Here is a 23,043-nt window from a genome sequence, read left to right on the forward strand (position 1 = left end):
TGTTTTTTCTATTGCTACCAGCTAACTGGCAACTAGCTGTCTGAGATGAGAACATGGAAGATCTGTATGAGAGAAGTCAGAGTTAGCTGAAAAATCTCAGGTATAAGCCAAGCAGCTGCAGAGGTGTTTTGCTGAGGCTATTGTGAAAGACAGTGAACTTTAGAGTTGTACAAGTCTGGTGTCTTATTTGTCTTTATTTTTTTGTTTTATATTTTTAAAGATGTTTGCTTGTAGCTCTTGGTTTCTGAAGATAACACATAGTGGTTAGAACTCAGTTATGGAAAAACCAAAATTTTTCTCTGTCTTTCTTCATGTCTTCCCTTGCTCAGTTTATCTTATTTGTTTCTGTCCATTTGCTATTCCCTCCCTTCCTGTCGGCTTTCAGGATTTTGTTTTGTCTTGCTCACATTTCTGTTCTTGGGCTTGTCTAAGCTATTACTTATCTTTCAGACCATGTTACTTGTCAGTTTCTGCTAAGGTTCTCCTCCTCCTAGTCTAAACCACCATTGAAAAGTGATTTCTGTCTCCTATATTTTTCTTACCACACTGATTTTTTTTTTTTTGCACTTAGAGGCTACAAGGATGAAAATAGAATGGGACTTTCTGAAGGTGAAAAATGGAGTCTGGGTGTCTGCTTTTCAGTGATTTTTGGTATCACCTCAACTATAATTGATTTGTACATTATGATAGTGGTATGTTCAACCATTTCTATAATCTCGATATAGCCAAAGTCTTACCTGGCTTTTGTTTAACAAGACTGCATAGTGAGTCTTGCACACTTCTATGTAACAGAGATGCTTGGGAAACATTGTGACATTTCAGTGTTTGTATGGGTGTTCTGTGTGGTGAGGACATGTGAGGCTTGATCTCTGCCTGGCAGTGAGGCCTGTGAGCATGGTGTTTTGGTGGTGGAGACAGAAAAGGCACAGCCTTTTGTGCTCAAATGGATAAAGCTGTACTCAACAGGGAAGCACAGGTGACTAATGCTGACTTTTAAAAGCCAGTTTGAATGTGTTTGATTTCAGAAAATCCATTTGAGATCCTGGTGTCTAAGTTATGTCTCAACACTTGTAATTTGCATCTGATATTATTTCAGAAATAAAAAAAATTACAAGACTTTATACATAGTAAGTGTTTACTGGTGTACCTAGTAATGATCCAGAAGCCTATTATACTTGCTGTGCTTCCTTACTATTGTTAATCTCACCTAAAACATTGCTTTAAAACTGTCTGAAAAACAAAATCTTGTGTTCAATATTACGTAGGCTCTTACATTTCAAATTTTGATACATTCTTATGTTGTTTTTCTGACACACTGCTCTATGAATCAGTTTGAAAGTAAGAAATGTAATATTTCTCTAATATGCCTTAATATATTAAAAAGTGTATGATAACATTAAAAATAACATGAGCAAGCCACAGTGTTGGTGAGAAGATTCAGAAATCAAATGAGATTTAAGTTGTCCTTTGGGTGAAGGTCAGAAAAGCAGCTTGGTTCTAGACAGTCAACATTTTGGTTTGCCCAAATGCACATCTCTTGGGAAAGACTGGACAGGTGAGTGTATGCTAAATGTCCAAAGATGTTTTTGTCTTTCAAAGGCCAGTTGCAATAGCCTAGCGTATGAGGGACACAAATTTAGGATTTTTTTTCTCTGCCACAGGCTTTCTGTGTGACGGCTTACTTATCTGACCGGAAACACTGGATTCTTTGTTTTTTTTCACCCCTCACTCTTTCTCCATTCAAGTGACTGGTCGAGCCATCCTCAGCCCAGCATCCACTTTGGCCTCTTGCTCTGAGGTGGACTGAGCCCACGTGGTGTGGCAGAGAAGAACTGGAAACAGCGTGAAGGGATGGAATGATACGCAGTCATGACGAATTGGGGTTTCTGTCTCCTTTCACTTGCGCAGGTCCCAGACTCAGAATGGACCACGTACTCCAGGTTTAAGAGCTCCATGAAGAGGAAGCTGGCGTCCAGGGCTCGGGTGGTGAGCAGCCCTATTGTCACAAGATGGCAGCAGCTGCACGCAAGAGGCGGCGCAGCGGCGCTGCGCAGTGTTCGCTCTGTGACTGATCTCTTTGCCTCCGTGGGGTCCAGGCTCATCCACTCACCTGGGAAGACCCCAGGTCAGTCAGGATACAATGGAACATTTTCCTATAGAGGATGCCCTCATGCAGGGGCTTCTGAAATAACCCGGAGTGGGGAATTAATGTAAAGGTGTAGGTTGGTGTTTCTCCCTGTCCTGTTGTCAGTGGCTCTGAGTATGGCAGCGTGCAGCAGCAGCGGTCTGTGCAGACCTTCACAGGCAGAGCAAGCTCAGGACCAGCATCCTCTCAGCAGGAGAACACTGCTGCTGTGTTAAGAACCTTGGGCCAGCTTTCCTGCTACCAGTGTGCAGACAGCTTAGGACAAGTCAGGTCATACAGACAGTTGACATCGAGAGGGGGAGTGAAAGGAAAGAGAAGAGCAAGTCTTATCCCTAACCAAGCAATGCCTGTTGCAGATCAGTCTTTCCTCTATGATGGGGGCTGTATTGGGCTGGGTATAAGTTGCAGTGGGCTGTAACAGTGCACAGGAGTAGTTAACAGTAACTGGCAGGAGAGCAGAATTCACACAGGCCTCTCCTCTTCCCTTCCTCTGCATCTCATTTGCCTTCACAGACCCAACCATAACTGCAGAACATGGACCAGTCTGCCTGGGTATGGTGTGGTGTACACTCACTGAAGGAGAAGCTTGCCCTGTGTTATTGTCTGTCCTCTAATGTATAAGGCTGCAGGTATTGACCAAGGGACACTCACCTCATCTTAGGCAGAGACTTATCTGAGGGCCATTCAGAGCACAGATCAAACTTCTAGTACTCTTGACTTGTTCTGGAGAAGAACTGACTCTAGGGGAGGCTGTTTCTCTCCATCAGCAACCGAGCTGACAAACGTTTAAATAAGCCTTTGAACTCACTGACTCCTACTTCCAGCAGTACTAGTGGAAAACAGGGAAAGGTTTACATGCTGCATGTACAAGAATAACTTCCTAGAGGATCTAGGGAATTAAACATAGCTCACTTCTTGATTAATAATTGAAATCTTTAGAGATCAATTAAAAGATGGGGTTTAATATTCAGAATGTGTTCCTGTGATGCCATGGCTGTTTGTCAGAAAGTGCAATTCTTTGCTAAGCAGAATACCAGAGCTGTTCAATAATACATGCCCAGCTGTAGGAAACTTGGGTTCTAAACCAAGGTGAAGTCTTCCCTACTTCAGTTTCTAGAACAGAAAGTCCTGCACGCTGTCTCTACTAGTAGTGGTGAAAGCTTTTATTGTTCTGAGAGATCAGATGCTGATTTCCTGTGGGGTAGGATCCTGTTTAACCAGTCAGTAAATCTAAAGCTGGATATGAGCTGCAGTAGTAAACAGTCACCCTTTATAAAGGGAATGATCAATCTGACCTTTTTTTAGACACCTCCTTTAGGATAAGATGAATAGTGCTGTAGAAATGTTTCTCTTCACTGACGAAAGGAAAGCAGAGTGACTGGTTCAAATGTCAGTATTTGCATTGTCCTACTTAATGTGTTTAGACCTGGTTTTAGAGTGCTGCTACTAATTAAATCAGTGCTATTCTGAAAAGTACTCGACAAATACCCTGGTGTATAGTTCTTAAAGGAATTGTTTCCATGCAAATTGTTTTTCTAGTGACACCTCAGGTGCTTAAGAAAGTCTCCATGAAAACTGTTGTGATTCTATCTAGCAGTCATGCTGCAGCAGTGTTGAAAAGGAGTGATAACAGGAGAGCTGAAAGGGAAAAGAAAGAGGTGAGTAATGCAACATTCAAATGCATGGGTAGGGTATTTATTTTTCTGATGTGCTTTTTTTACTTTAGGCTTGGCCTGAAATGTTATGTGGATACTAACTTATTGACACGGGGAACAGTAACATGAGGAACTCCATTTAGGAAGTGTCTGCTAGAGAAATGTCAGGAACACTTGCTTCATAATTTATTTGATTCAGCTTCTCTCCCTTTCCTCCAGGCTATCATCCTGCATACTAAAATAGAAACCAAGCTAATGAAGCCCTCAAGATGCGTTTGTTACCTCAGAGGGAAAACGTGTATTATAAAAAATACACATGAAAAACATGAATGACTCAGTGTTCCACTTGCTTTAATAACCACTATGTGTGAAGAAGATAATTTCTTCAGTTGTGCAGGATGTAGCAGTTCATTGTCATGTAGACAGAACAAGATGCTATGAAAAAATCTGTGAAAAAGCAGCTTTCTGAGAACAAAATTTTTTGTCATGACAATAGAAGGTCAGATTCTTGGCCAAGGATGAAAGAACACATGGAATTTGCTGAACATGTGAAACAAAGACTTCAGATCACTTTTCATTTTACGTGTTATTTTCTGTTGTTGTATGCTTTATTTTTTACTTGTGGACACTTACACACCAATTTTGTTTTTTCTGTTTGGGCATTATCCATTTCTTTTTGATCATCTTAAATAAACCTATGCTTCAGCCACCACCTGCTTCTGTTCACTAACTTTCTGAAAATTGACTTTTCATCTGAAGTATGGTCATACTTGTCTGTATTAGTAAAAGTTATTACTGTAACACTAAACTCAAAACACACCTCTTTGTTTTAGTCCTACCTAATCGTGACTGTTCATATATTAAGTTGTAAACTTCTAGTCAGTGACCATGCTTTTTCTTGTGCTCTCCTTTCCTTGATTGCACCAGTTGCAAGGTCAGTACTGAAGATGCTAATGGCTGTTTTCACATGATTACTTTTTTGTCCATAACTGTCAAGTAAGGATGCATCAGAGATGCATACTCAATGTCCTTGCTTATAGTGGTTTATAATCCTTAATATTATTGAGAACTTTGTGAGGGTATCTAGCTCAACTTCTAAGAAAAGGAGGTAGTGTACTGACAGGTGGACTAGCAGGCTTGTTGACTAGTATCTTGTAATAATTGTTGGAAGGAGACCATGCTTTCAGATCATTCTGGGAAATCTGGTCCTTGGGGCAATCACTTTCATTTCTAAATAAGCAAAATAGTCTGTAAAATCTTCCTTTCAGCAATGGTGTGTTCCTCCTGCCCCCTTTGTGCTTTGATTCAATACCTATGAATTTTAGAATTGTTAAGATACACAACTCAGTGAGTTTAGTAATATTAGCTGATTCTACTCCACAGAGAAATTTAGTAAAACTTTTTTGCGAGATAAGAACTTTCTATGAAGTAACATATGTAAAATGCTTTTCTTCAAAATGTAACATCTTTTAAAAGATGAGTACATGTCATTGTCTTCACCCTTAGTTATAGAATGGTTTTGGTTGGAAGGGACTTTTAAAGGTGATGCAGTCTAACCCCCTCATAAGGAGCAGGGCCATCTTCAGCTAGATCAGGTTGCAGATCTTTCCAGGGATGGGGCATTAACAGCCTCTCTGGGCAACCTGTTCCATTGTTTCACCACCCTCATACTAAAAAATTTCTTTTATAGTTAGTCTGAATCTACCTTCTTTCAGTTTAAAACCATTGCCCCTTGTCTTATTGTGAGAAGCCCTATTAAAAATTCTGTCCCCATGTGTCTGACAAGCCCCTCTAAGTGTTGAAAGGCTGCAATAAGAGCTCTCTGCAGCCTTCTCTTCTCCAGGCAGAGCAACCGCAACTCGGTCAGCCTTTCCTCATAGGGAAGGTGTTCCATCCCTCTGATAATTTTTGTGGCCTCCTCTGGGCCCACTCCGACAGGTCCATGTCTTGTCTTCTGGGACTCCAGAGCTGGACACGGGACTCCAGGTGGGATCTCATGTAAGCAGAGTAGAGGGTCAGAATCACCTCCCTCAACCTGCTGACCACACTTCTTGAGACACCCTAGGATGGAGTTGTCCTCCTGGGCTGTGAGTGTACATTGCTGGCTCATGTCCAGCTTTTCATCCACCATACCCCCAGGTCCTTCACAGGGTGCTCTCAATCCACTCATACCCCAGCTGCTATTGACAGTGGGAGTTGCCCAGACCCAAGTGCAGAATGTTGCACTTGGCCTTGTTGAACCTCATGAGCTTCACATGGGCCCACTTCTCAAGTTTGTCCAGGTCCCCTTGAATGACATCCCATCCCTCAGTTGTGTCAATTGCACCACTCAGCTTGGTGTCATCTGCAAATTTGTTGAGGGTGCACTTAGTCCCACTGTCTATGTTACTGTTGAAGATCCTAAACTGTGCTGGTTTCAGTATGGACTGGGTGTCAGCATTCCATGGTTCAGTGAAGTAATTTAGAATTACACTGTAATTTACAAGCAGGAATTGAATTAGAATTGAGGTATCTGGAGTTCTACATCAAGGACCACAGTCATTTTCTAAAAGAGTGATGTGGGAGTCTTTGAGAAAATATTGTGGGATGAACAAAACCTAAGTTCTTTCTAAAAACATTTGGAAGTCAGTCCTGGCTAAAACCATATAAAAAGCTATTAGTCTTCTTAGGTATAGTAATTAATGACTATTTAATTTGTGCTGCCTGATAGCATAAAGGGATGGAATGCATTGAAAATAAAATCTTCTCACATTCCAGTGAATGTGTGTGGTCCAGAAGATTACTTCCTTGTATACACAGTCAGTTTTCCAGAGAAGTGTCTGCACTTATTTTAGAGGGACACAGATCCAAGCAATCTGATTAGCTTTCTGCCAAACTGTCTACATAAATCATACAGAAAGTACCTGGAAAGCTGAAGGCCTGCCTGTATAGCAGCTGGGATATATAAGAGAGGAACCCTTTTTTTCCACATGTGTTTTTGTAAGACATTTCTTATCATGATTGTAACAGGGTTTTGAAGAAGAGTTATACTGAGTGTGCTTTGAAGTAAAGATTTCAAAGACACTGGAGGAAGAACATACTAATCTTGAGTGGCTGGTAAAAACAGTTTCATTTCCACCTGACTGTAAACAAACCAAACAGACAGCTGGCATCAGAGTATTCAACTCTGAACATTTTGAAAAAAAGCGTGTTACTAGGGGTTGGTGAAGAGGTTCATATCTTGTGTGAGCTGATCTGAGCCTTTGCCTGAATCTTGGCCAAAGCTAATTTTTATTGAAAAAAGAAAAATTTGCAGTAACAATTCAGATCTCCCTTCTCTTGTCTTCTGCATCATCTGTTTCTTTGACACTCAAGTAAACTGTAATTTAAAAAATCTTATTTCTCTGAGAAATCTTTTATATATTTTTGGTTTCATACTGTAATACTGGTTTAAGGAATGGGATCATGGAGTCTATCCTCTGGGACCATGATTTGAGAGAGGACTCTGACATCCAGTAGGTCTCATGCTGGAATCAATGGCCCTGCAGCATATGTACCACAAAACTGATCTTCCCTCATAGAGCAAGCCTGAGGCATCATACTTCTTGTCTGCATGCAGAAAACATATTATTGTATGCTGGTAAAATTAGCCCAAATTCCAATTCAGAGCAGGACAAGCGGTCACTATGGTTTTGCAGGTGACCTGTGGTAGTTCCTACAGATGTACAGGCCTGGGACTCTTTCATTCCTAAGATGGCCTTGTTCAAACAGATTTGTTAAAGTTTGTGATCATCAGCAGTGAATTGGTGGTTTATGGAAGGAAGGAGGGTGGCTCAAGTTAGAGAACATGATTTGGACACTGGTATTCTGTATTACTCATGTACCATCCAAGAGACAAGCTGGTTTGAAGCTTTTATATAACAAGTGTTGAGTCCTTTGATGGGAGTTGTGTTATCCATGATGCTTAAATATGTTTTTTGACTGATTTCTTCATTCAGTCACATTTTCCCTTTAATATATTGGCAGAAATGTCCTTCTCAACTTCCAGTGGTCCAGGAGGTTGGATATAGTATTTCAGAAAATGGTGATGTGAAGGTCTGTGAAAATACCAATTGTAATTGGAAAGGTATGTTACAATATAGCAAGTATTCTCATGCACACTGAACAATAAGATACAGTAGGTTGCATCTACACTGAAAAAGCAGGTTCATCTACCTGTTCCAGCGAGTGTTAATAATATAAAATGCTGAGAGTTACGGTGCTCGAGGCTATTTCTAGAGTTCCCATCACCTGTGAAGAGATAGCATTCCACTTCTTCCAGTGTCATTAAACCTAGGGGTTATTTTTTACTTGGCTCTCTTTTGAGCCACATCTGATGCACTGGTGGCCCTAATGAATGTTTATTCCTTTCAGCTTTGCAGTTTCAGAACCCTACAAATAATGTAGGGTTATGCTGTAGAATGGGCACAGGATAAGTACCGTATGGACTGTTTGGTACATGAGAGTGCAAGACATGCAGAGATGGTGGGATCTTGTTGCTCCTGCCTGTAGGGAAAGGTAGCTGGAACAAACTGTCCCTAGTGCTGCCTCTGGTTTCATCTGTCGGTTAATTTGCTGCAAAAGATGTCCTAGGAATGAATGAGCATAAGGAAGTGAATGATCAGGTGACTGGAAAACATGTAGGATGTGAGGAGCTAACCTGTGAAATAATACATGCATTCCCAGAGCTATTTGAGTATGAGACAGTTCATAAAATATCAAACCAATATTTGGTTGTGTTCTGTCCTGGACAGATGACGGTTTTGGTGATCTGGCTGTTTCTTTGTATGACACATTCTTGCGACTCAGAGCGTCTAAAATCAGTAAAAACCAGCTTCTTTATGAATCTGGAGTTCAGCTCCTGTGGAAGAGTTTTGGGGCTATGTGATAGTTGTATATATTCCTTTGTTGCTCTTCTCTGTGTATGTAAGACTTATTTCAGAACAGTCAGTAGCACCAGTATAGGGATTAGTCACAGTGGTTTTTTTCTTCCTGGCAAATGAATACAGGTACTAGGAATACCAGGTTTATTCCACCCACCTACTTGTTGATCAAGTGGTCTGGTGTGATAGTACTGACTACTTGCCACTTCCTGCGTCTCATTTTTAGAAGTGCTACAGGCATGTGAGAGCCAAAATTCTATCAAAAGTTAGTGATATCTTCTAATACTCAGGCAAAATAACACAAAATGATGTAATGAAGCTTAATTTCCTCTAATTAAAAAGACAGTTATGCAGATTTGTGTGACTGTGAAACAGGTGAATAGTGCTTGAAAGCATGATCAGTGTGAATTTGGGGCAGATGATTTACTCGTGAGAGAAGAGAAACCTGAAATGAGTTACAGAGGTGATTTAATCCTTTATATCTCACTGCTCAATATCAACTATCAATACTAAAGAAGAAGAACATTTTCAGAATGCTTCAGAAGTGTTGCCATTCGTCCAGCTGTTACAATTAAGTGCCTTAATTTTCTTGAATTATCTTACTTGTTTGGGTTGAGAAAGATTTGGTAAAGTTTTCAAAAAATAACAAAAAATCTAGATATTAGAAATGCAGATTTTTCTGTAGAGAGAAATATCATTTCAGTAACATTGCACATTTTTAGTGTTAGAATGCAGTGTTACATATCCCATTGGGCAGGTCTGAGAAGGTTGTTCCTGTAAGCTTGCTTGATTCTTTAACTCCACAAAATTTTAGATACAGAGGAAAATCACTGTGGCCTGCTTCTTGCTCATCTTCAGTCTTTGTTTGGAGAGAGAGGGTGTACCACAGCTGAGAGGGGAGACATTTGTTGTATGGCAGAAATGTATCTTGGATTAGGGGAAAAGATTCAGGAGAGAGTAGGGAAGAACTGTGTGAAATATTTTGTCTCTGGACTTCCATATAGGATGTTTATGTGTGTATTTAAGTTACAGAGTATGAAAACTTTGTCCGTGTTGAATTTTTTTGAACAGAGAAAGTTAGTTGTAGAGATAAGTAGTATCTTCTGCCCCTGAAACTTTTGACATTAGTTCTAAATACTCCTCTCTGGAGAATAATTCAAAAAAGGAAGTCAAAACACAGAGAAAAGCGCAGAACTGTGAATCTCCAGCTTTCTGCTCCGCACATTACAGCATGATAAACTACAAAAAGATGTAGCATTAAATGATTCATTAAATGAGTGCTAATTGATCTGACTTTTTTCTGTGATATTTAGGAGTCCTTGCAGAGTAAGATAGGCAGTCACCACAAAGGATGAGTCTTCTGCTTGCTGATACTTGTCATAGCTTTTGTTTCTCACTTAAGTGTTGCAACAGGCTTAGTGTACTGTGATCAAAGTGTGTGGTTTAAAACCTTTTCCTGTGGCTAGGTATTGATGGGGGAGACCTTTTGGTGAGAAAATAATACCAGAAAGCAAAAAAGTTAATTGCTGTAGGAGAGGGTTTTGAAGTGGGAGAGCACATATGAAACATTCTCGTACTAACACCTTTTACAAAAAACTGAAGCAAAAAAGACAAAAAAACCCCACATTGAGCTGTGGAACAATTTAAAAAAAATAAAGTGGACCCTATTCTCTGTTCTAGCTGACTAAATCCATGGGGGTTTGAAAGAGTTGGTAAAAGGTGGCTTTCACCTAGTTTAGTGCATCTAGTGTTTTTGAGCCTATCCAGCATAAATGAGACTCTTCTGGCCTCCTCTGGACTATGGAGAGACAAATATAGTGAGAATGTGAAAGGCTTAGGCCTGAGAAAAACTGGTGGTGTCTTGCGTTACTGATTTGTGTGTGTTAATCTTCAAATACAGGATGCCGAGAGTGGACCCAGGATGAGTTTAGAGCTGCTACCACCATGAAGCCTTCCATACCATTAGAGCCAGAAGTGAGGCTTCATATTACTGGCTTGCGCAATGATTACTGTAAGTTAATTTCTCCTGTGTGGTGGTTTTTGTAGAGATTGGGAATTCTTATGTATGTTCCAAGAATGGCGAAGATGTGTCCCCTTCACATGAAATGGAAACTCTGCAGAACGTATGTATGATGTCATTTTTCATATAAGGATGAATCTTTGAAAACTACCCGTCCCAGGATGGAGACATGACTGATCAAACCCTATAGTTAATACTACCCAACTGTTATGCAGTTTCCTTCAGCTATAGATCTCAATACAGCTTTCAAATCAAACCAATATACTTAACCTCTGCTTAATAAAGTGGTTCAGCTGTCAGCCTTGGGTATCTAGCAGCCAGTCAATACAGCAGCAACTTTACTGAGCAGACTTTGAAATCTCTTACTTTGGGAGACATCAGTGACCTTGTTTATGATTTAGACAATGTATACTTTCTGAACTAAGTTCTCACGTCTTTGGTGATGCACAGGCAAAAATTAAACATGCACAAGTTACAGATGATGGACAAGTTACACACATGCGTCTCTGGTCTGCTGTAGCAAATACATGTTTTAACACTTCATAAGATCTAATGAACAACTCTCTATGTGCAAGTGTTCCTAATTGTCCCTGTGCAGATTTTTTCAACATATCCTTGCAAGCGTTCATGTGTATCTGTGGACAGGACAAAGGTTTGTTTGTACGCTGATTGTGCACAAGGCATGTCCCAAGATCAACAGCATTAACAGAAATCTTTAGAAGAGATTTCTGGCTGCAGCAACCAGGACTGTAGTCAAATAGCTGACTGACAGATCAGCTATTCTTCAGAGTGATTTTAGTTACCAGAATATGATGTCAGACCTTGGCCTATGGTAACAATCTTCTGTGCTTCTGGGATCATGCAAAATTACTTTTAAGCTGCTCTAAATGGACAGATGAGGATTTTCCTTGACATGGAAGAATGGTATTGATTGATATTAAACATTGTATACCAACTACTTCTGGCTTGACATAGCAGGCTGTACTGAGGTTAATCTCTGTAGTGACTTGCTTTGCCGGGATCTACAAGTGCAATACACCCAGCATCAGGGGCAGTGGAAACAGTATTTCCATCATACACATGCTGAGCAAGCTCTGAAGGTGAGGAGCAGAATTTCCCTAATTCCTTTCTACATTTTTTTTTTCCTATCATGTGCAGGGTAAATGTTACCATTAACTGAAGGATGTAGGACAGACTGTAGCATGCAGACCCTCTCCAATGTCTTTCTCAATAGCAAGAGCCACCTTTCACCAGGGGTGTTTTTGGAACTGTATCTGTTGGTGGAGGAACCGCGTTTCTGGTGGTAGAATTGGAATCAGTGATGTGACGATGCAAAACGCAGGGTGATAGATTAAAAAAATATAGTGGGCAAGTTGTTAAGTCAGATCCTGCTGTGCAAACATACCAGTTTGTAGAGATTAGATTTATGAAGACTTCAGTAATAGAGGTACACTTCTTCAAGCCTAGTAATGGTTTCATGAAGCATACGCTTGAAGTTTTTCCATAGCTATTAAAAAAAATAAGCCTCTCTCCCCCAGACATACTCTCTTTTTTTTTTTTTTTTTCAGTAATTTTTAGTAGCTCTCTTCTAGATCTAAACATACTGGACTGGAGCCTTGAAAATCTCATTGCTGTTGCTGTAGGACCTGCTGCACACATTTGGAATGGAGCAACACTTCAAGCCATTGAAAGCATTGATTTGAATTCCAGTTCCAAATACATTTCATCTCTGGCTTGGATAAATGAAGGAACTTGCCTTGCAGTTGGCACCAGTGGTGGAGAAGTGCAAGTACTAGATAATTTACTTTTTTAGTCTTTCTCCGTTTTTAGCTGAAGTGACCACCGACGGCTTGATACTGATTTTCTTTTTTTAAGGAAACAAATGAAAAAGATTGTCTAAACTACAGAAGAACTCTGCTAGGGACAATATATAGCACTTCTTGTATCATGCTGCACCTTACTTGAATGGCTTAGTGACATCCAGTGTTACCTGTATGTAATGGAGCCTCTGAAGCCACTAAAAGCTGATGACAGAGACAATCAGATTTTTTTCCCACCAGTAATAGGAACACTTTCATTAAATTATTTTTCTCAGCACAGGCTATTTTTTCTTGTATATCTCTTGCAAAGATCACTCTAGTGATCAATACCTTAAGAACTCAATCCAAAACTCTCCTTATGGATTCACCCAAGAGAATTTGACTTCAGTCTGATTATACACATATCTCTCAGCCTGCTGTTATAGGACAGTCCTATTAAAAGATTTCTGTGCAACTTCAGCTGAGATGCTAGATAATATGGAGATCTGCCTGAGTCAGCAGTCTGACCGTACTGAAGGCCAGTGCTTTGAAGTATGGACTTCCGAATACTGACATGTAAATAAATAGCTTTAAACTCAGACATGTGCATTCCCTTCAATCCTCTCTGACTTTGGCATCACTTGATACAGGTTCCAAAATTTGGAAATGCTCCTTGTCTTGTGGAATAAATGAGCTTGTGGTTGTCCATATGTCCAATCAGAACTGGGCGGTGGTTTACTTGCAGACTGGAGCAAATGAAGAGAATGAAAACATTTTTTTCTTTTTGTTGTTAAGTTTGTATTTCTCATGTGTTTGGCAGCTGTGGGACATTGAAACCAGAAAGAGGTTGAGAAATATGTTTGGTCACTTGTCTGTAGTTGGAGCTCTGAGCTGGAATCATTATATTCTGAGCAGGTGAGTGGTATAGTATATTCCCAGAAAGAGTGCTGCTGCTTTACTTAGACAAATGTCCCATTCATTTTAGCTGTTGTCCTTGGCTTTGCTCAAAGATGATTTATCCTGTCCTTCTGCTTATTGGCCATCTCAGAAAATATATTTAGATTTACTGTATGGCAGGAAAGAGGCCAAAGGGGATTTAGCCTGCCTCTTTGGTCTCTGTTTCTTACTCTCCTTCCAGAAAACTCATCACTTGCAGAATTTCAGTAGGATATGGAGGCTGTGGCCCTAGTTTTGTGCAAAGCCTGGGCTTGAAATGATGGTATCTCCAGTGGATCTGAACTCCAAAAATCATAGCCTTCCCCATGCCAGCAAGAGGGCAAATAGTTTAGACTATCCCTCTATTGATAGAAAGACTGAATGTCTCTTTTCAGATGTCTAGCAAAACAGAACTGTTAAAGAGTTACACACCTCTACCTGTGTATCTGCAAGCCAGCTCATTGCTATCCACAAGCCAAGGAGGATTTAAGTGGTTGACCTTTGCTTTGCCAAGGGTGAATTTTATACCAGCTGGTGAATATTTTATATGTAGGGATCATGGGGACTCAGATGAGAAAGATGAAAGTGTACACTTTTGTGGATTTTTTGTTTCAGAACTTTGACTTACGCTTGAAAGGTCTGAGGGGAGATTTGTTTATGATGGATGCTTCCACAATTTTAAAATCATAATGATAGTCTTCTGGTTTACTTAAATGCAGAAATAGTAGCAAAGGTGGACTGGCTTCATTATTAAACTCAAACCCAGTATATCTGGATAGGAACACAAGAGGTAGTTTTATTTAGATTTCACAAGATGCTCTGGCTTTTGATTGGTTTAGGTCTGCTAGGTGGAGTGAGGTACAAGGATACCAGCTAAACAACCAGTTAATAAAATGCTGTTGCTGGAGCAGGTACACTGGGTGTCTTAAGTTACAAGGATGCAGATGGAACATCCTGCCAATGCCAAGTGGCACAATCCTATTACAGTAAGCATTAGTTTCAGTTTGCATTTCAGCTTGACCAAAGGAGTAAAACCAACAGAAACTTAAATTACAGTTCTCTCTCAGTAGAAATTGATCATAAAATTTAGCATAACCTGTGTAGTTAGGGTTGACAGATTAGGTTGAGATAACATTTTTTTCTCTTGCTAGGTTTGAAACTAACCAGTTCATTCTAACATTAGAGAAGAGCTATAAAATATCTGTATAAGGAGAAAAAAAGATGTGGAATTAATATTCATTGTTACTAAAATAAGAGCAGTATTCTTACAGTAAACTTCACTGTGGACAATTGATACTTTGGGATTACATGCTAATTCCTGTGGTTAAAAATAGTCCAACACCACATTGTCATGAATCTGTTGTAATACAATATATTAACCCATCACAAAATTTTGGGAGTTTGTCTTTAGGAATACAGATGCCATCTTCAGTGTTAAAAGCAAATAATTCTGATTTCTTTTATGCCAAGTGGAAAAGTGTGCTTTCAGCTAGGATTCTCAGGAGCCCAATTCATTCCCACTCATACCACTAGAATTACTGAAAACTTTAATATGGCCAACACTGGCAATTCAATTCTGTTTCTCTTGGTGGGTTGGGTTGACCTTGGCTGGACATCAGGTGCCCACCAAGGTGTTCTAGTCACTCCCCTCCTCAGCAGGATGGGGGAGGGGAGAAAATAAGATGGAAAAAAACCCATGGTTTCAAGGTAAAGGCAAAAGCAGACTGTGTGTGGAAGCAATGGAAAACAAAAGATTTATTCTCTACTTCCCATCAGCAGGCAATGTCCAGCCACTTCCTTCAGAGTAGGGCTTCAGTATGCAGTGGTTGCTCCAGAAGACAAATGTCAATAATGAATGCCCCCTCTCCCACCCTCCTTTCTCTTAGCTTTTATTGCTGAGCAGATGTCATATGGTATGAAATATCCATTTGGTCACTTTGGGTCAGCTATCCTGGTTATGTCCCCTCCCAAGGTCTTGCCCACCCCCAGCCTACTGGTGATGCTGTGCAGCCACTGCTCAACCATAGCCAAAACACTGGTATGTTATCAACACCTCTGTAGCTACCAATACAAAGCCCAGCATTATGTGGGCTGCTGTGGGGAAAATTAACTCCGTCTCAGCCAGACCCAATATACTTAATTAGATTTTCTGCTTATTATGTAGTAGGAGAAATCTATATAAATCTTCAGGAGGCAAATGATGATGCCTTTGCACACAATGCACATATTCCTATCATATTTTCATAGATACTTTACATGAAGATGTGCTTAATATTCACTGGAGCACTGCTTGGTTGGAGTCTTTCATGCTTTTGTGAACTTCAGGATCTTGGCAGGTCCATAATACAAGCACAACCGAATGGTGTTTCTTGCAGTTAGTCAGTTTTGTGACTGCATTTAGAGCTTCCACATCAATGAACTTGCATCTGAAAATCTTTAAGAGTCAGTATGGTAATGTCTCCAGTCATTATTACCTTAAATTAATCTGTTGCAGTAATGTCAAATATCTGTTTCTCAGATACCCAGAAAGATGCTATTGAACTTGCTGATTTTTTCAGTGTCATCATCATAGTTGGAAGTGTGAATTTCCAGCAGGAAGTTTTGTCATAGGTTTAATATAGGTCATATCCTTAGAAAGGCAGGAAAAGAAAATGTGCTGCAAGATGTTTTCAGTATTTTCAGTTCAACTCTACTATGGATGTGTAAAACCCCTACCTGGTAGCTAAGCTGTAATAGGAGCTGTGCTTCTAGGCAGGGTATTTCTTCCTTTCTTTGGCAGTCTGATGATAGTGGATGTAGAACCATGCATCCATTTCCTAACAGGCAATTAGTGCAACAGAGTCAAGCTGTGCAGATTTTCTTTAAGCCTGGAGTTTGAAGGAGAAAGAAGACAGGGGAAAGGACAGAACCAAAAACTACACTGTTACATGCTACTAAGCCCTTTCCTAGAGCAGTGCAGTTTTACATTGCCTCTTTGTTGGGTGTGAAGTCATATTTGGCCTTGTCAAAAATCATCTTGCAAAACGATTTTTCATGAAGAACAGGAAATAGTTTACATTTAATGGCTTAACAGTTGAACAGATTAGTGACATACAATGCAATATATCTTCAAGGAAATGAAAGTCATGACAGGGAACAGGTACTCTGCCTGGCTTGAACTGAGCAGCTGTTTGGCTCTTTTCTCGTCAGCCACCTCTACAGTTAGGGTGGTGCTTTTGATTTTTTTTTTTACTGCAGTACTGTTGTTCAGCGGACACATTTCACTCTGATGTGGTTTGAAACCACTGAAGAAACATCCGTGTGATGATGTATCTTGTCTCTTTAACATTAAACCCATGCTGTCTTTTTTCATCTACAGTGGTTCACGACTAGGATCTATTCATCACCATGATGTTCGGGTTGCTCAACACCATGTTGGGACACTTTGCCATAACAAACAAAGCATTTGCAGCCTGAAATGGTCACTAACCAACCAGTTGCTGGCAAGTGGATCCAGTGATGGTATATTGAATATCTGGCCTAGTGACCCCGGTGTCAAATTGCAGTCACAGCCACTGAAAACCATACCTCATTCCTCAGCAGTTAAGGTATATGGAGAAAGAATGTCTGCTTTTCTGTATTTGCTCTTGTGAAATCACATTGTTGATGTGGACAGTTAGGGAATTTTTCAAATCATCTCACTGATACCTAGTAATTTCTTCTCCCTGTCTGTGATGCAGTTAATTTTAAGATCAGTTCTCCTCATTCCAAGTCACAGAGAAGTTTGCTAGGACTTTGATTAGGAAATTTTACTGGCTTAGTAGGCCTTTGTAAATATAATGCCGAATAGAAATAAAATTTGCAGCATTCTCTCTGCCTTACACAGGAACATTTGGTGACACAATGCTTACAAGTTAACAACATCTTTCAATTTTTTGAGTTTTGGAAAATTCTCTCTGCTTCATTTAACTTAAATAATGTTTCTTTTGCACTCCTGCACATATTTTCTTGTAGTTGCCTGTAGCAAATAGACTGAATTAGGAAACTGGAAATGAGACAATGAAGGTTCTTACTCTTTATAAAGTCACAGTCTATGTGGGAGAGAGGACAGGTATTAGCAATAAGAGGCAGATGAGTCTAGCATTTGTGAGCTGTTTATCCTCCCCAAAGAGTCTGAGTCGGGCCAGAGGAGTTTATTGAAACAGGTGAAACTGAGTTCTTAGTAGCTTTTCTTCAGGTAGAGTCTGGGCCTTAGGCATATCTTGAAAATATCTCAGAAGAAACCAGGTCTCTTGTTACCTGTGTAAGTCACGTTGCGTAGGCTTCTGTGGTGGCTTGGCTTAGGCAGTAAGACCGTCCTGCTGGGTTCTTCTGGTACTGAGATGTGAGTCTGTGGCCTATGAAGGCCCTTTTGAATGTGTGTGGGACACTGTGGACTACTGTGAAGCAATGACAAGGAAGCAGCATTTGGAATTTTGGGATCCTGAATTGCTGTGTGTGTACATTCTGGGTGCTTCTTGCAGTTCATGTTTCCAACTAGACTTTTAAGCAAAAAGACTGTTTTTCCAGCTAACTTCCTAGTCTATTCTGGCAACTGTTTTCTTTTATTTAGGCTATGAACTGGTGTCCTTGGCAGTCCAAAGTCCTTGCTACAGGGGGTGGAATGAAAGATGGGATTTTGCGTGTCTGGGACATAAATCGTGAGAAAATAATCCAAAGTGCAGCTACAGATTCTCAGGTGAAATGATGAAATGTCTGCATGCTTTTTGTATAGCTGTGCTCATTTGGCAGACTCACACTGATTTTGAGGGTGGTTCTGTGGTCAGAGGAACAGCAGGATTTTCTCTAGATGTGCAATTGTGCTGCATTTGGCACTGCAGTATGTGACTGGCCTCGGAAGCAGTTTGTTGTTTCTCATTCACCACTTCTGTCTCCACATAGAAGTGATTGAAGAGGAGGTGGTCTTGCAGCCAGACGCTTCTCATCATCTTTTTCCTTATTGGCAATAATAGTTTTGGCCAAAATTCTTAATGTAGAGAAAATGTTGAGGGGGAGGGAAAATTCCCAGAGTGCAGGGGTGAGCAGAGGTGTAAGAGTCAGAGGGCAAACATCTGGAGTTCGAATATTAGGAGACAGAGGAACAGATTCTGAGCTGGAGTAAAGCAGCATAACTTGGTTTTCCTGGAGCTATTACAATTTAGCTGAGGGTGTGTTTGAAGGGCTTTGGTTTTATACTAATAAGCTGTTACCACATTTAGATAGGACAAAAAGACGACTGTACTTTGCAGTGTTGTAAGGAATGAAGTGATCCTTCTAAATAAAATATTCTGCCGGGACTGTTTCTCAGTAGCTTGTTTAACATTTCAGATCTACTGAGGGGTATATGTTGACTCTTTCTGAAAACTAAAGCAGAATTCTAAATTGCAATAGATTTGTTCCTTGCTCTGGTTACCCCAAACGAGTGAAATGATGACTGGACAAGGCCTTCCTGGAAATCAGATGAAAATATGGAAGTATCCCGTGCTTATCAATTCATCAGAACTCTATGGCAAGTATTTCAGCTAATAGTTCTATTTCAGTTTCTGTCTAATCAGTGTGTTTTTGCAAGTGAATACCTTATGTATTTACGTAAAAAAAGTTAAAAGAGCAGTCACCTACACATCCTCCCTCTGCTGCACACATGCATTCATGTGTGCAATCCTGATTCATGGGAATGTAAAGGTTGACTTCTTAAGATAGTAATATAAGTTGCTTCTGTAAAATTCCTTGGTTTTAATGATGGGATTCTTTCCTGTAATTTCTAAGGCCATCCCAAGTGCAGGACTTGGATTTCCACTTCTTCCTAAGGTTTACTAGGCCTGGATTGAGTGTGCAAATGTCAGGTTGCTTCAATATATTCTTGGCTGATGGCCACCTAGATAACACAAACTAGATGTGGCTCTTTGATTTTGTAGCTTATCGTACAAGGATACTGAACTAGCTTCCAAACGATGTTTGAAATAAATCTCCAGGTGTTATTTAGAGCTGCCTGGGTTTTAATGAATGATTTTGTCTGTGAAGCAATGAGGTGCAGCGTGTTTCCTTTGTACCATGCTGACAGCTAGAGGTAAGTGGAGTTTCCTTGCAGTTCTGTGTTGGTCGATGATGCTATAGGGCTATATTACACAGAAAAGTTGTTCCATGCTATTAAGCTTTCTTATTTCTGATGCTTGCTGTCACTCCTATCCATTAAGTTTTACTTGTTTCAGTGTTAAGTGATATAATAGAAGCATCTGAAGTTAAAGGAAAATAACAAAATCTTTGCACACTGCCTGTAGTTTCCCAAGTATGGTTATTTGTTTACACTCACTGACAAGATATGCCCAAAGAAGCTTTGGATTTTGAACCTGATGGCTGATATTCACAAATTCATTTTGTACACTGTTGCTACATTTGAAGGCATTTATTAAATTCGTGATTTATTAAATCCTAACTATATGGGGATGCTCTCCTTGGAACCGGGGACTTGGCTTCAACACTAACCTCTAAGAGGAAAGTACAGGAGAGTCAAAACAAAGATGGGTAGAAGAGACATAGGTGGATCTGATTGCACGTTATCCTTGTGTAATGCAGCTTGTCTGTGTTGCTTTTCCTTCCTTACTCTACCTCATTTATGTACAGCTCTTAAGGTAATGTCTTGTGATGTTCTAAGAAATGATCTGGATAGTGACATAATCATTAGTCTTAATTACTCTAGCTTGCAGTTTCTCAAATCTTTTTAAGTCTTGAATATACTATTTGAAATGAAACCTAGATTTAATCTTATATCTGAGAATAGCATATGGCGTAAAGCATTTACCATATAAGTCAAATGCATTGGCAATTTGGTGAAGCTGGAGGGTTACTTATCATCCTGTTTCCTATTGAGTTTACTTATCTGCAAGAGAAACTAATTTTTATGAACAAAAATACCAGGTAATTGGTACACAGTTATATTCCTGCTTATGAAAGACTCTTAATACCTTACTATTAGCAATTGAATGTTGGAAGAAATTGTGAATGTATCAAAATATGTTCGGAAAAAAATACTGTGATGGATGATTGTGAGAAGGTTCTAAGTCAGCCTTAGATGCCCTTAATCACATGAGTTTTACACGCAAAGCAGTGAACAGATAAATCATAACTGAATCTCATTGTTTAATCCTCCTGCAAAATGCAGAAGACCTCAGCTAACAATGAAGCACCATCAGCTACTGTTGGGTACTTTAGTAATTGAGGTTGTCTATTACTGAGCATATTCAGAACAGAATAACAACTGAAATTAACATTTTTATAGTATTGACTCCATTTTTGAGATACTTCTTATAGAACTATTAATGTACTAGAAAAACAGATTCATTTGGTATGTAAATGCCCTGCCCTTGGAAAAGTTACAGTAGATCAGAGAAAACATACAAGCTAACAAAATATGTAATTTCTTTGAAAAATATCTGAATGTGATCTTGAAACAATGAAATAACACCAGAAAAACTCCACTCAGGAAACATGGAAATTAATAATTTCAACTCTACTGATTTCTCCCTATTCCCCTTTACTTCTTTTGACTGAAACTATTAATCAAATTTTGGTTACTGTTGTGGATAGTTTTAGGTGTCTCCAAAGAATACGTATCCAGCACTTCCTGTAAAGTCATTAGAGACACTAAGTGGAGACAGTGTAAAAAATTTGCTGAGTTGTAAACTCATGGTTTTAAATATTGACAAAGATCATGTATACTTCAATAACTTGAGAAGGATCAAAGCCTGAAAATTAATCTCTGCTGAAATAATTGAGTGGTGGTGTCAAAATTCTAGTCACAAAGTTTAAGAGGGACACATGCTACTCAGCACTAGGACAGCAGATACTTGATTTTAGTCACAGTGGCTCCAGAGAGCCATAGTAGCAGTTTCTCAAAGTTAAGGTAGGCTGTCCATCTGCCACAGTCCTATGACTCTTCATCAGGTACCATTGTGGTAAGTACCACAGTTTCAGAGGGCTTTATAGTTCCTCACATCTTTATCCTCATAAAATTACTTTGAGCTAGAGAAGTTCTATCATGTTATGTCCATGGAGAACTCAGGTACAGATCATGGGAGGACATAGGTCACCTACATTCATTAAAGTTGGTCACCCAAGATTTCATACCTTCACACTTCCTTTTAGGATGTGGTTCATCTGTTCTGTTTTAGATGAGATACCCTATGTCTCGGAAGTTTATTTTTTCCCCTTGGGTGACAAGCTTAGCTGTATGATCGTCAGTAACTCACCCAATCAGAGAAGCTAATGGCTAATAACTTGGAGTAAAAAAGCTTCTAATTTTTCATACCCCTGCGTGCTTAAAAACCTCATGGGTTTGCTTAGCATTGACATTGTGCTAGATGATACAGGATGACTGTGGCAGAGCAGTGAGGTAAATAAAGGTCACAACAATCTCAGTTTAGTACTAGATTCTTTTTGCCTTCAGATCAAATTCAGTTGCTTCTGCTGAGGGCGATTCTTATATAACCAGGTTAATGAGTTTTGTACGTTCTTTGTGCTGCTAGCTTCTGGCCTTCAGTGTCTAGCTCCCAAAGTTTATTACAACTGCAGACAAACTCAATATACAATTCCAATAGATTATTTAGTGGGATCACTGTTAAAATGTCTCCTTAACAGTAATAACTGAGCAGCTGGAGACACTATCTCATTATTGTTGGATCAGCTGCAAACTGTCTGTGAGACATGTGCAGCCAGATGGGAAAGCTCAGCAGTGAGACACATTACCAAACAGAGATGAGACTAACGTTGTAAATACATGGAGAATCAAGGGTTCAGGTTCAGTGTCCTTCTCTGACAGAAATGTCTTGTCAATGTGGTGCAGCCCTGGCAGTTAAAGCCTTGTCCCTAATGAGAAAATACTGCCTTCAGTTCTTTCTTAATGTGAAAATATTCTATAGATAATGCTATCGCTTCCTACATCTTATGCAGCATATTTTGCTGCTACAGTAAAAGTGGAACAAGCCATAGTGTGGGTGGGAGTGGTGAAAGTGACTGGCATAATCAGTGTAGAATTGTAATGTATCTTTATTTTTTTTGTATGTATTTTATTTTACAGGTCACAAAGGGAGAGTCCTGCATATGGCCCTGAGCCCAGATCAGAAGATGCTCTTTTCTGTTGCAGCTGATGGAATAGCTTGTCTGTGGAAATGCTATGGGGGAGAGCAAGCACAGCAGCAAGACTTTTTCTAATGGTTATTTGAGCTCATTCTTGTGACTTCCTTTCCTTGAAAGCAAGTGATTCAATGTATTTAGTCTATTCAATAATTCAAAATATGTGTGTTCCTTCCAGTGGAAACATAGCAAAAGATAGTACAATTTTTTTCAAGAGAAGGCAGTTTTCTCCATCAGTCCATCATGTGAAATGTTAGTATCTTGTCTTACTTATCCTAGAAGAAAAATACTCTTAACTCTGAAGAAAAACATCGTATTTATTTTCATTAAATTTGGCAAGCATGGAGGGAATCCACCCTGTGTCAAATGGCAGCATAAAGTTTTAGGTCCTGCTTTTAGCTATGATTCTTGTAAGTAATTTTCCATCATCTTAGCATCC

General features: G+C 39.6%; 1 protein-coding gene across 1 annotated transcript; it reads left to right on the top strand.

Annotated features, from left to right (window-relative positions):
• The first annotated feature begins 1,869 nt into the window (after positions 1–1,869).
• Positions 1,870–22,707, top strand: CDC20B (cell division cycle 20B). The gene is given in 11 exon segments (XM_026865788.1): positions 1,870–2,125; positions 3,686–3,804; positions 7,807–7,906; positions 10,603–10,713; positions 12,315–12,511; positions 13,342–13,436; positions 16,816–17,044; positions 18,049–18,174; positions 18,867–18,984; positions 22,549–22,645; positions 22,647–22,707. Coding segments are annotated over 11 exon segments (1,509 nt in total).
• Positions 22,708–23,043: the final 336 nt, after the last annotated feature.

The sequence above is a fragment of the Athene cunicularia genome (genome assembly GCF_003259725.1).
Source record: "Athene cunicularia isolate RWA chromosome Z unlocalized genomic scaffold, athCun1 chrZ_part1, whole genome shotgun sequence".
Classification (NCBI taxonomy): domain Eukaryota; kingdom Metazoa; phylum Chordata; class Aves; order Strigiformes; family Strigidae; genus Athene; species Athene cunicularia.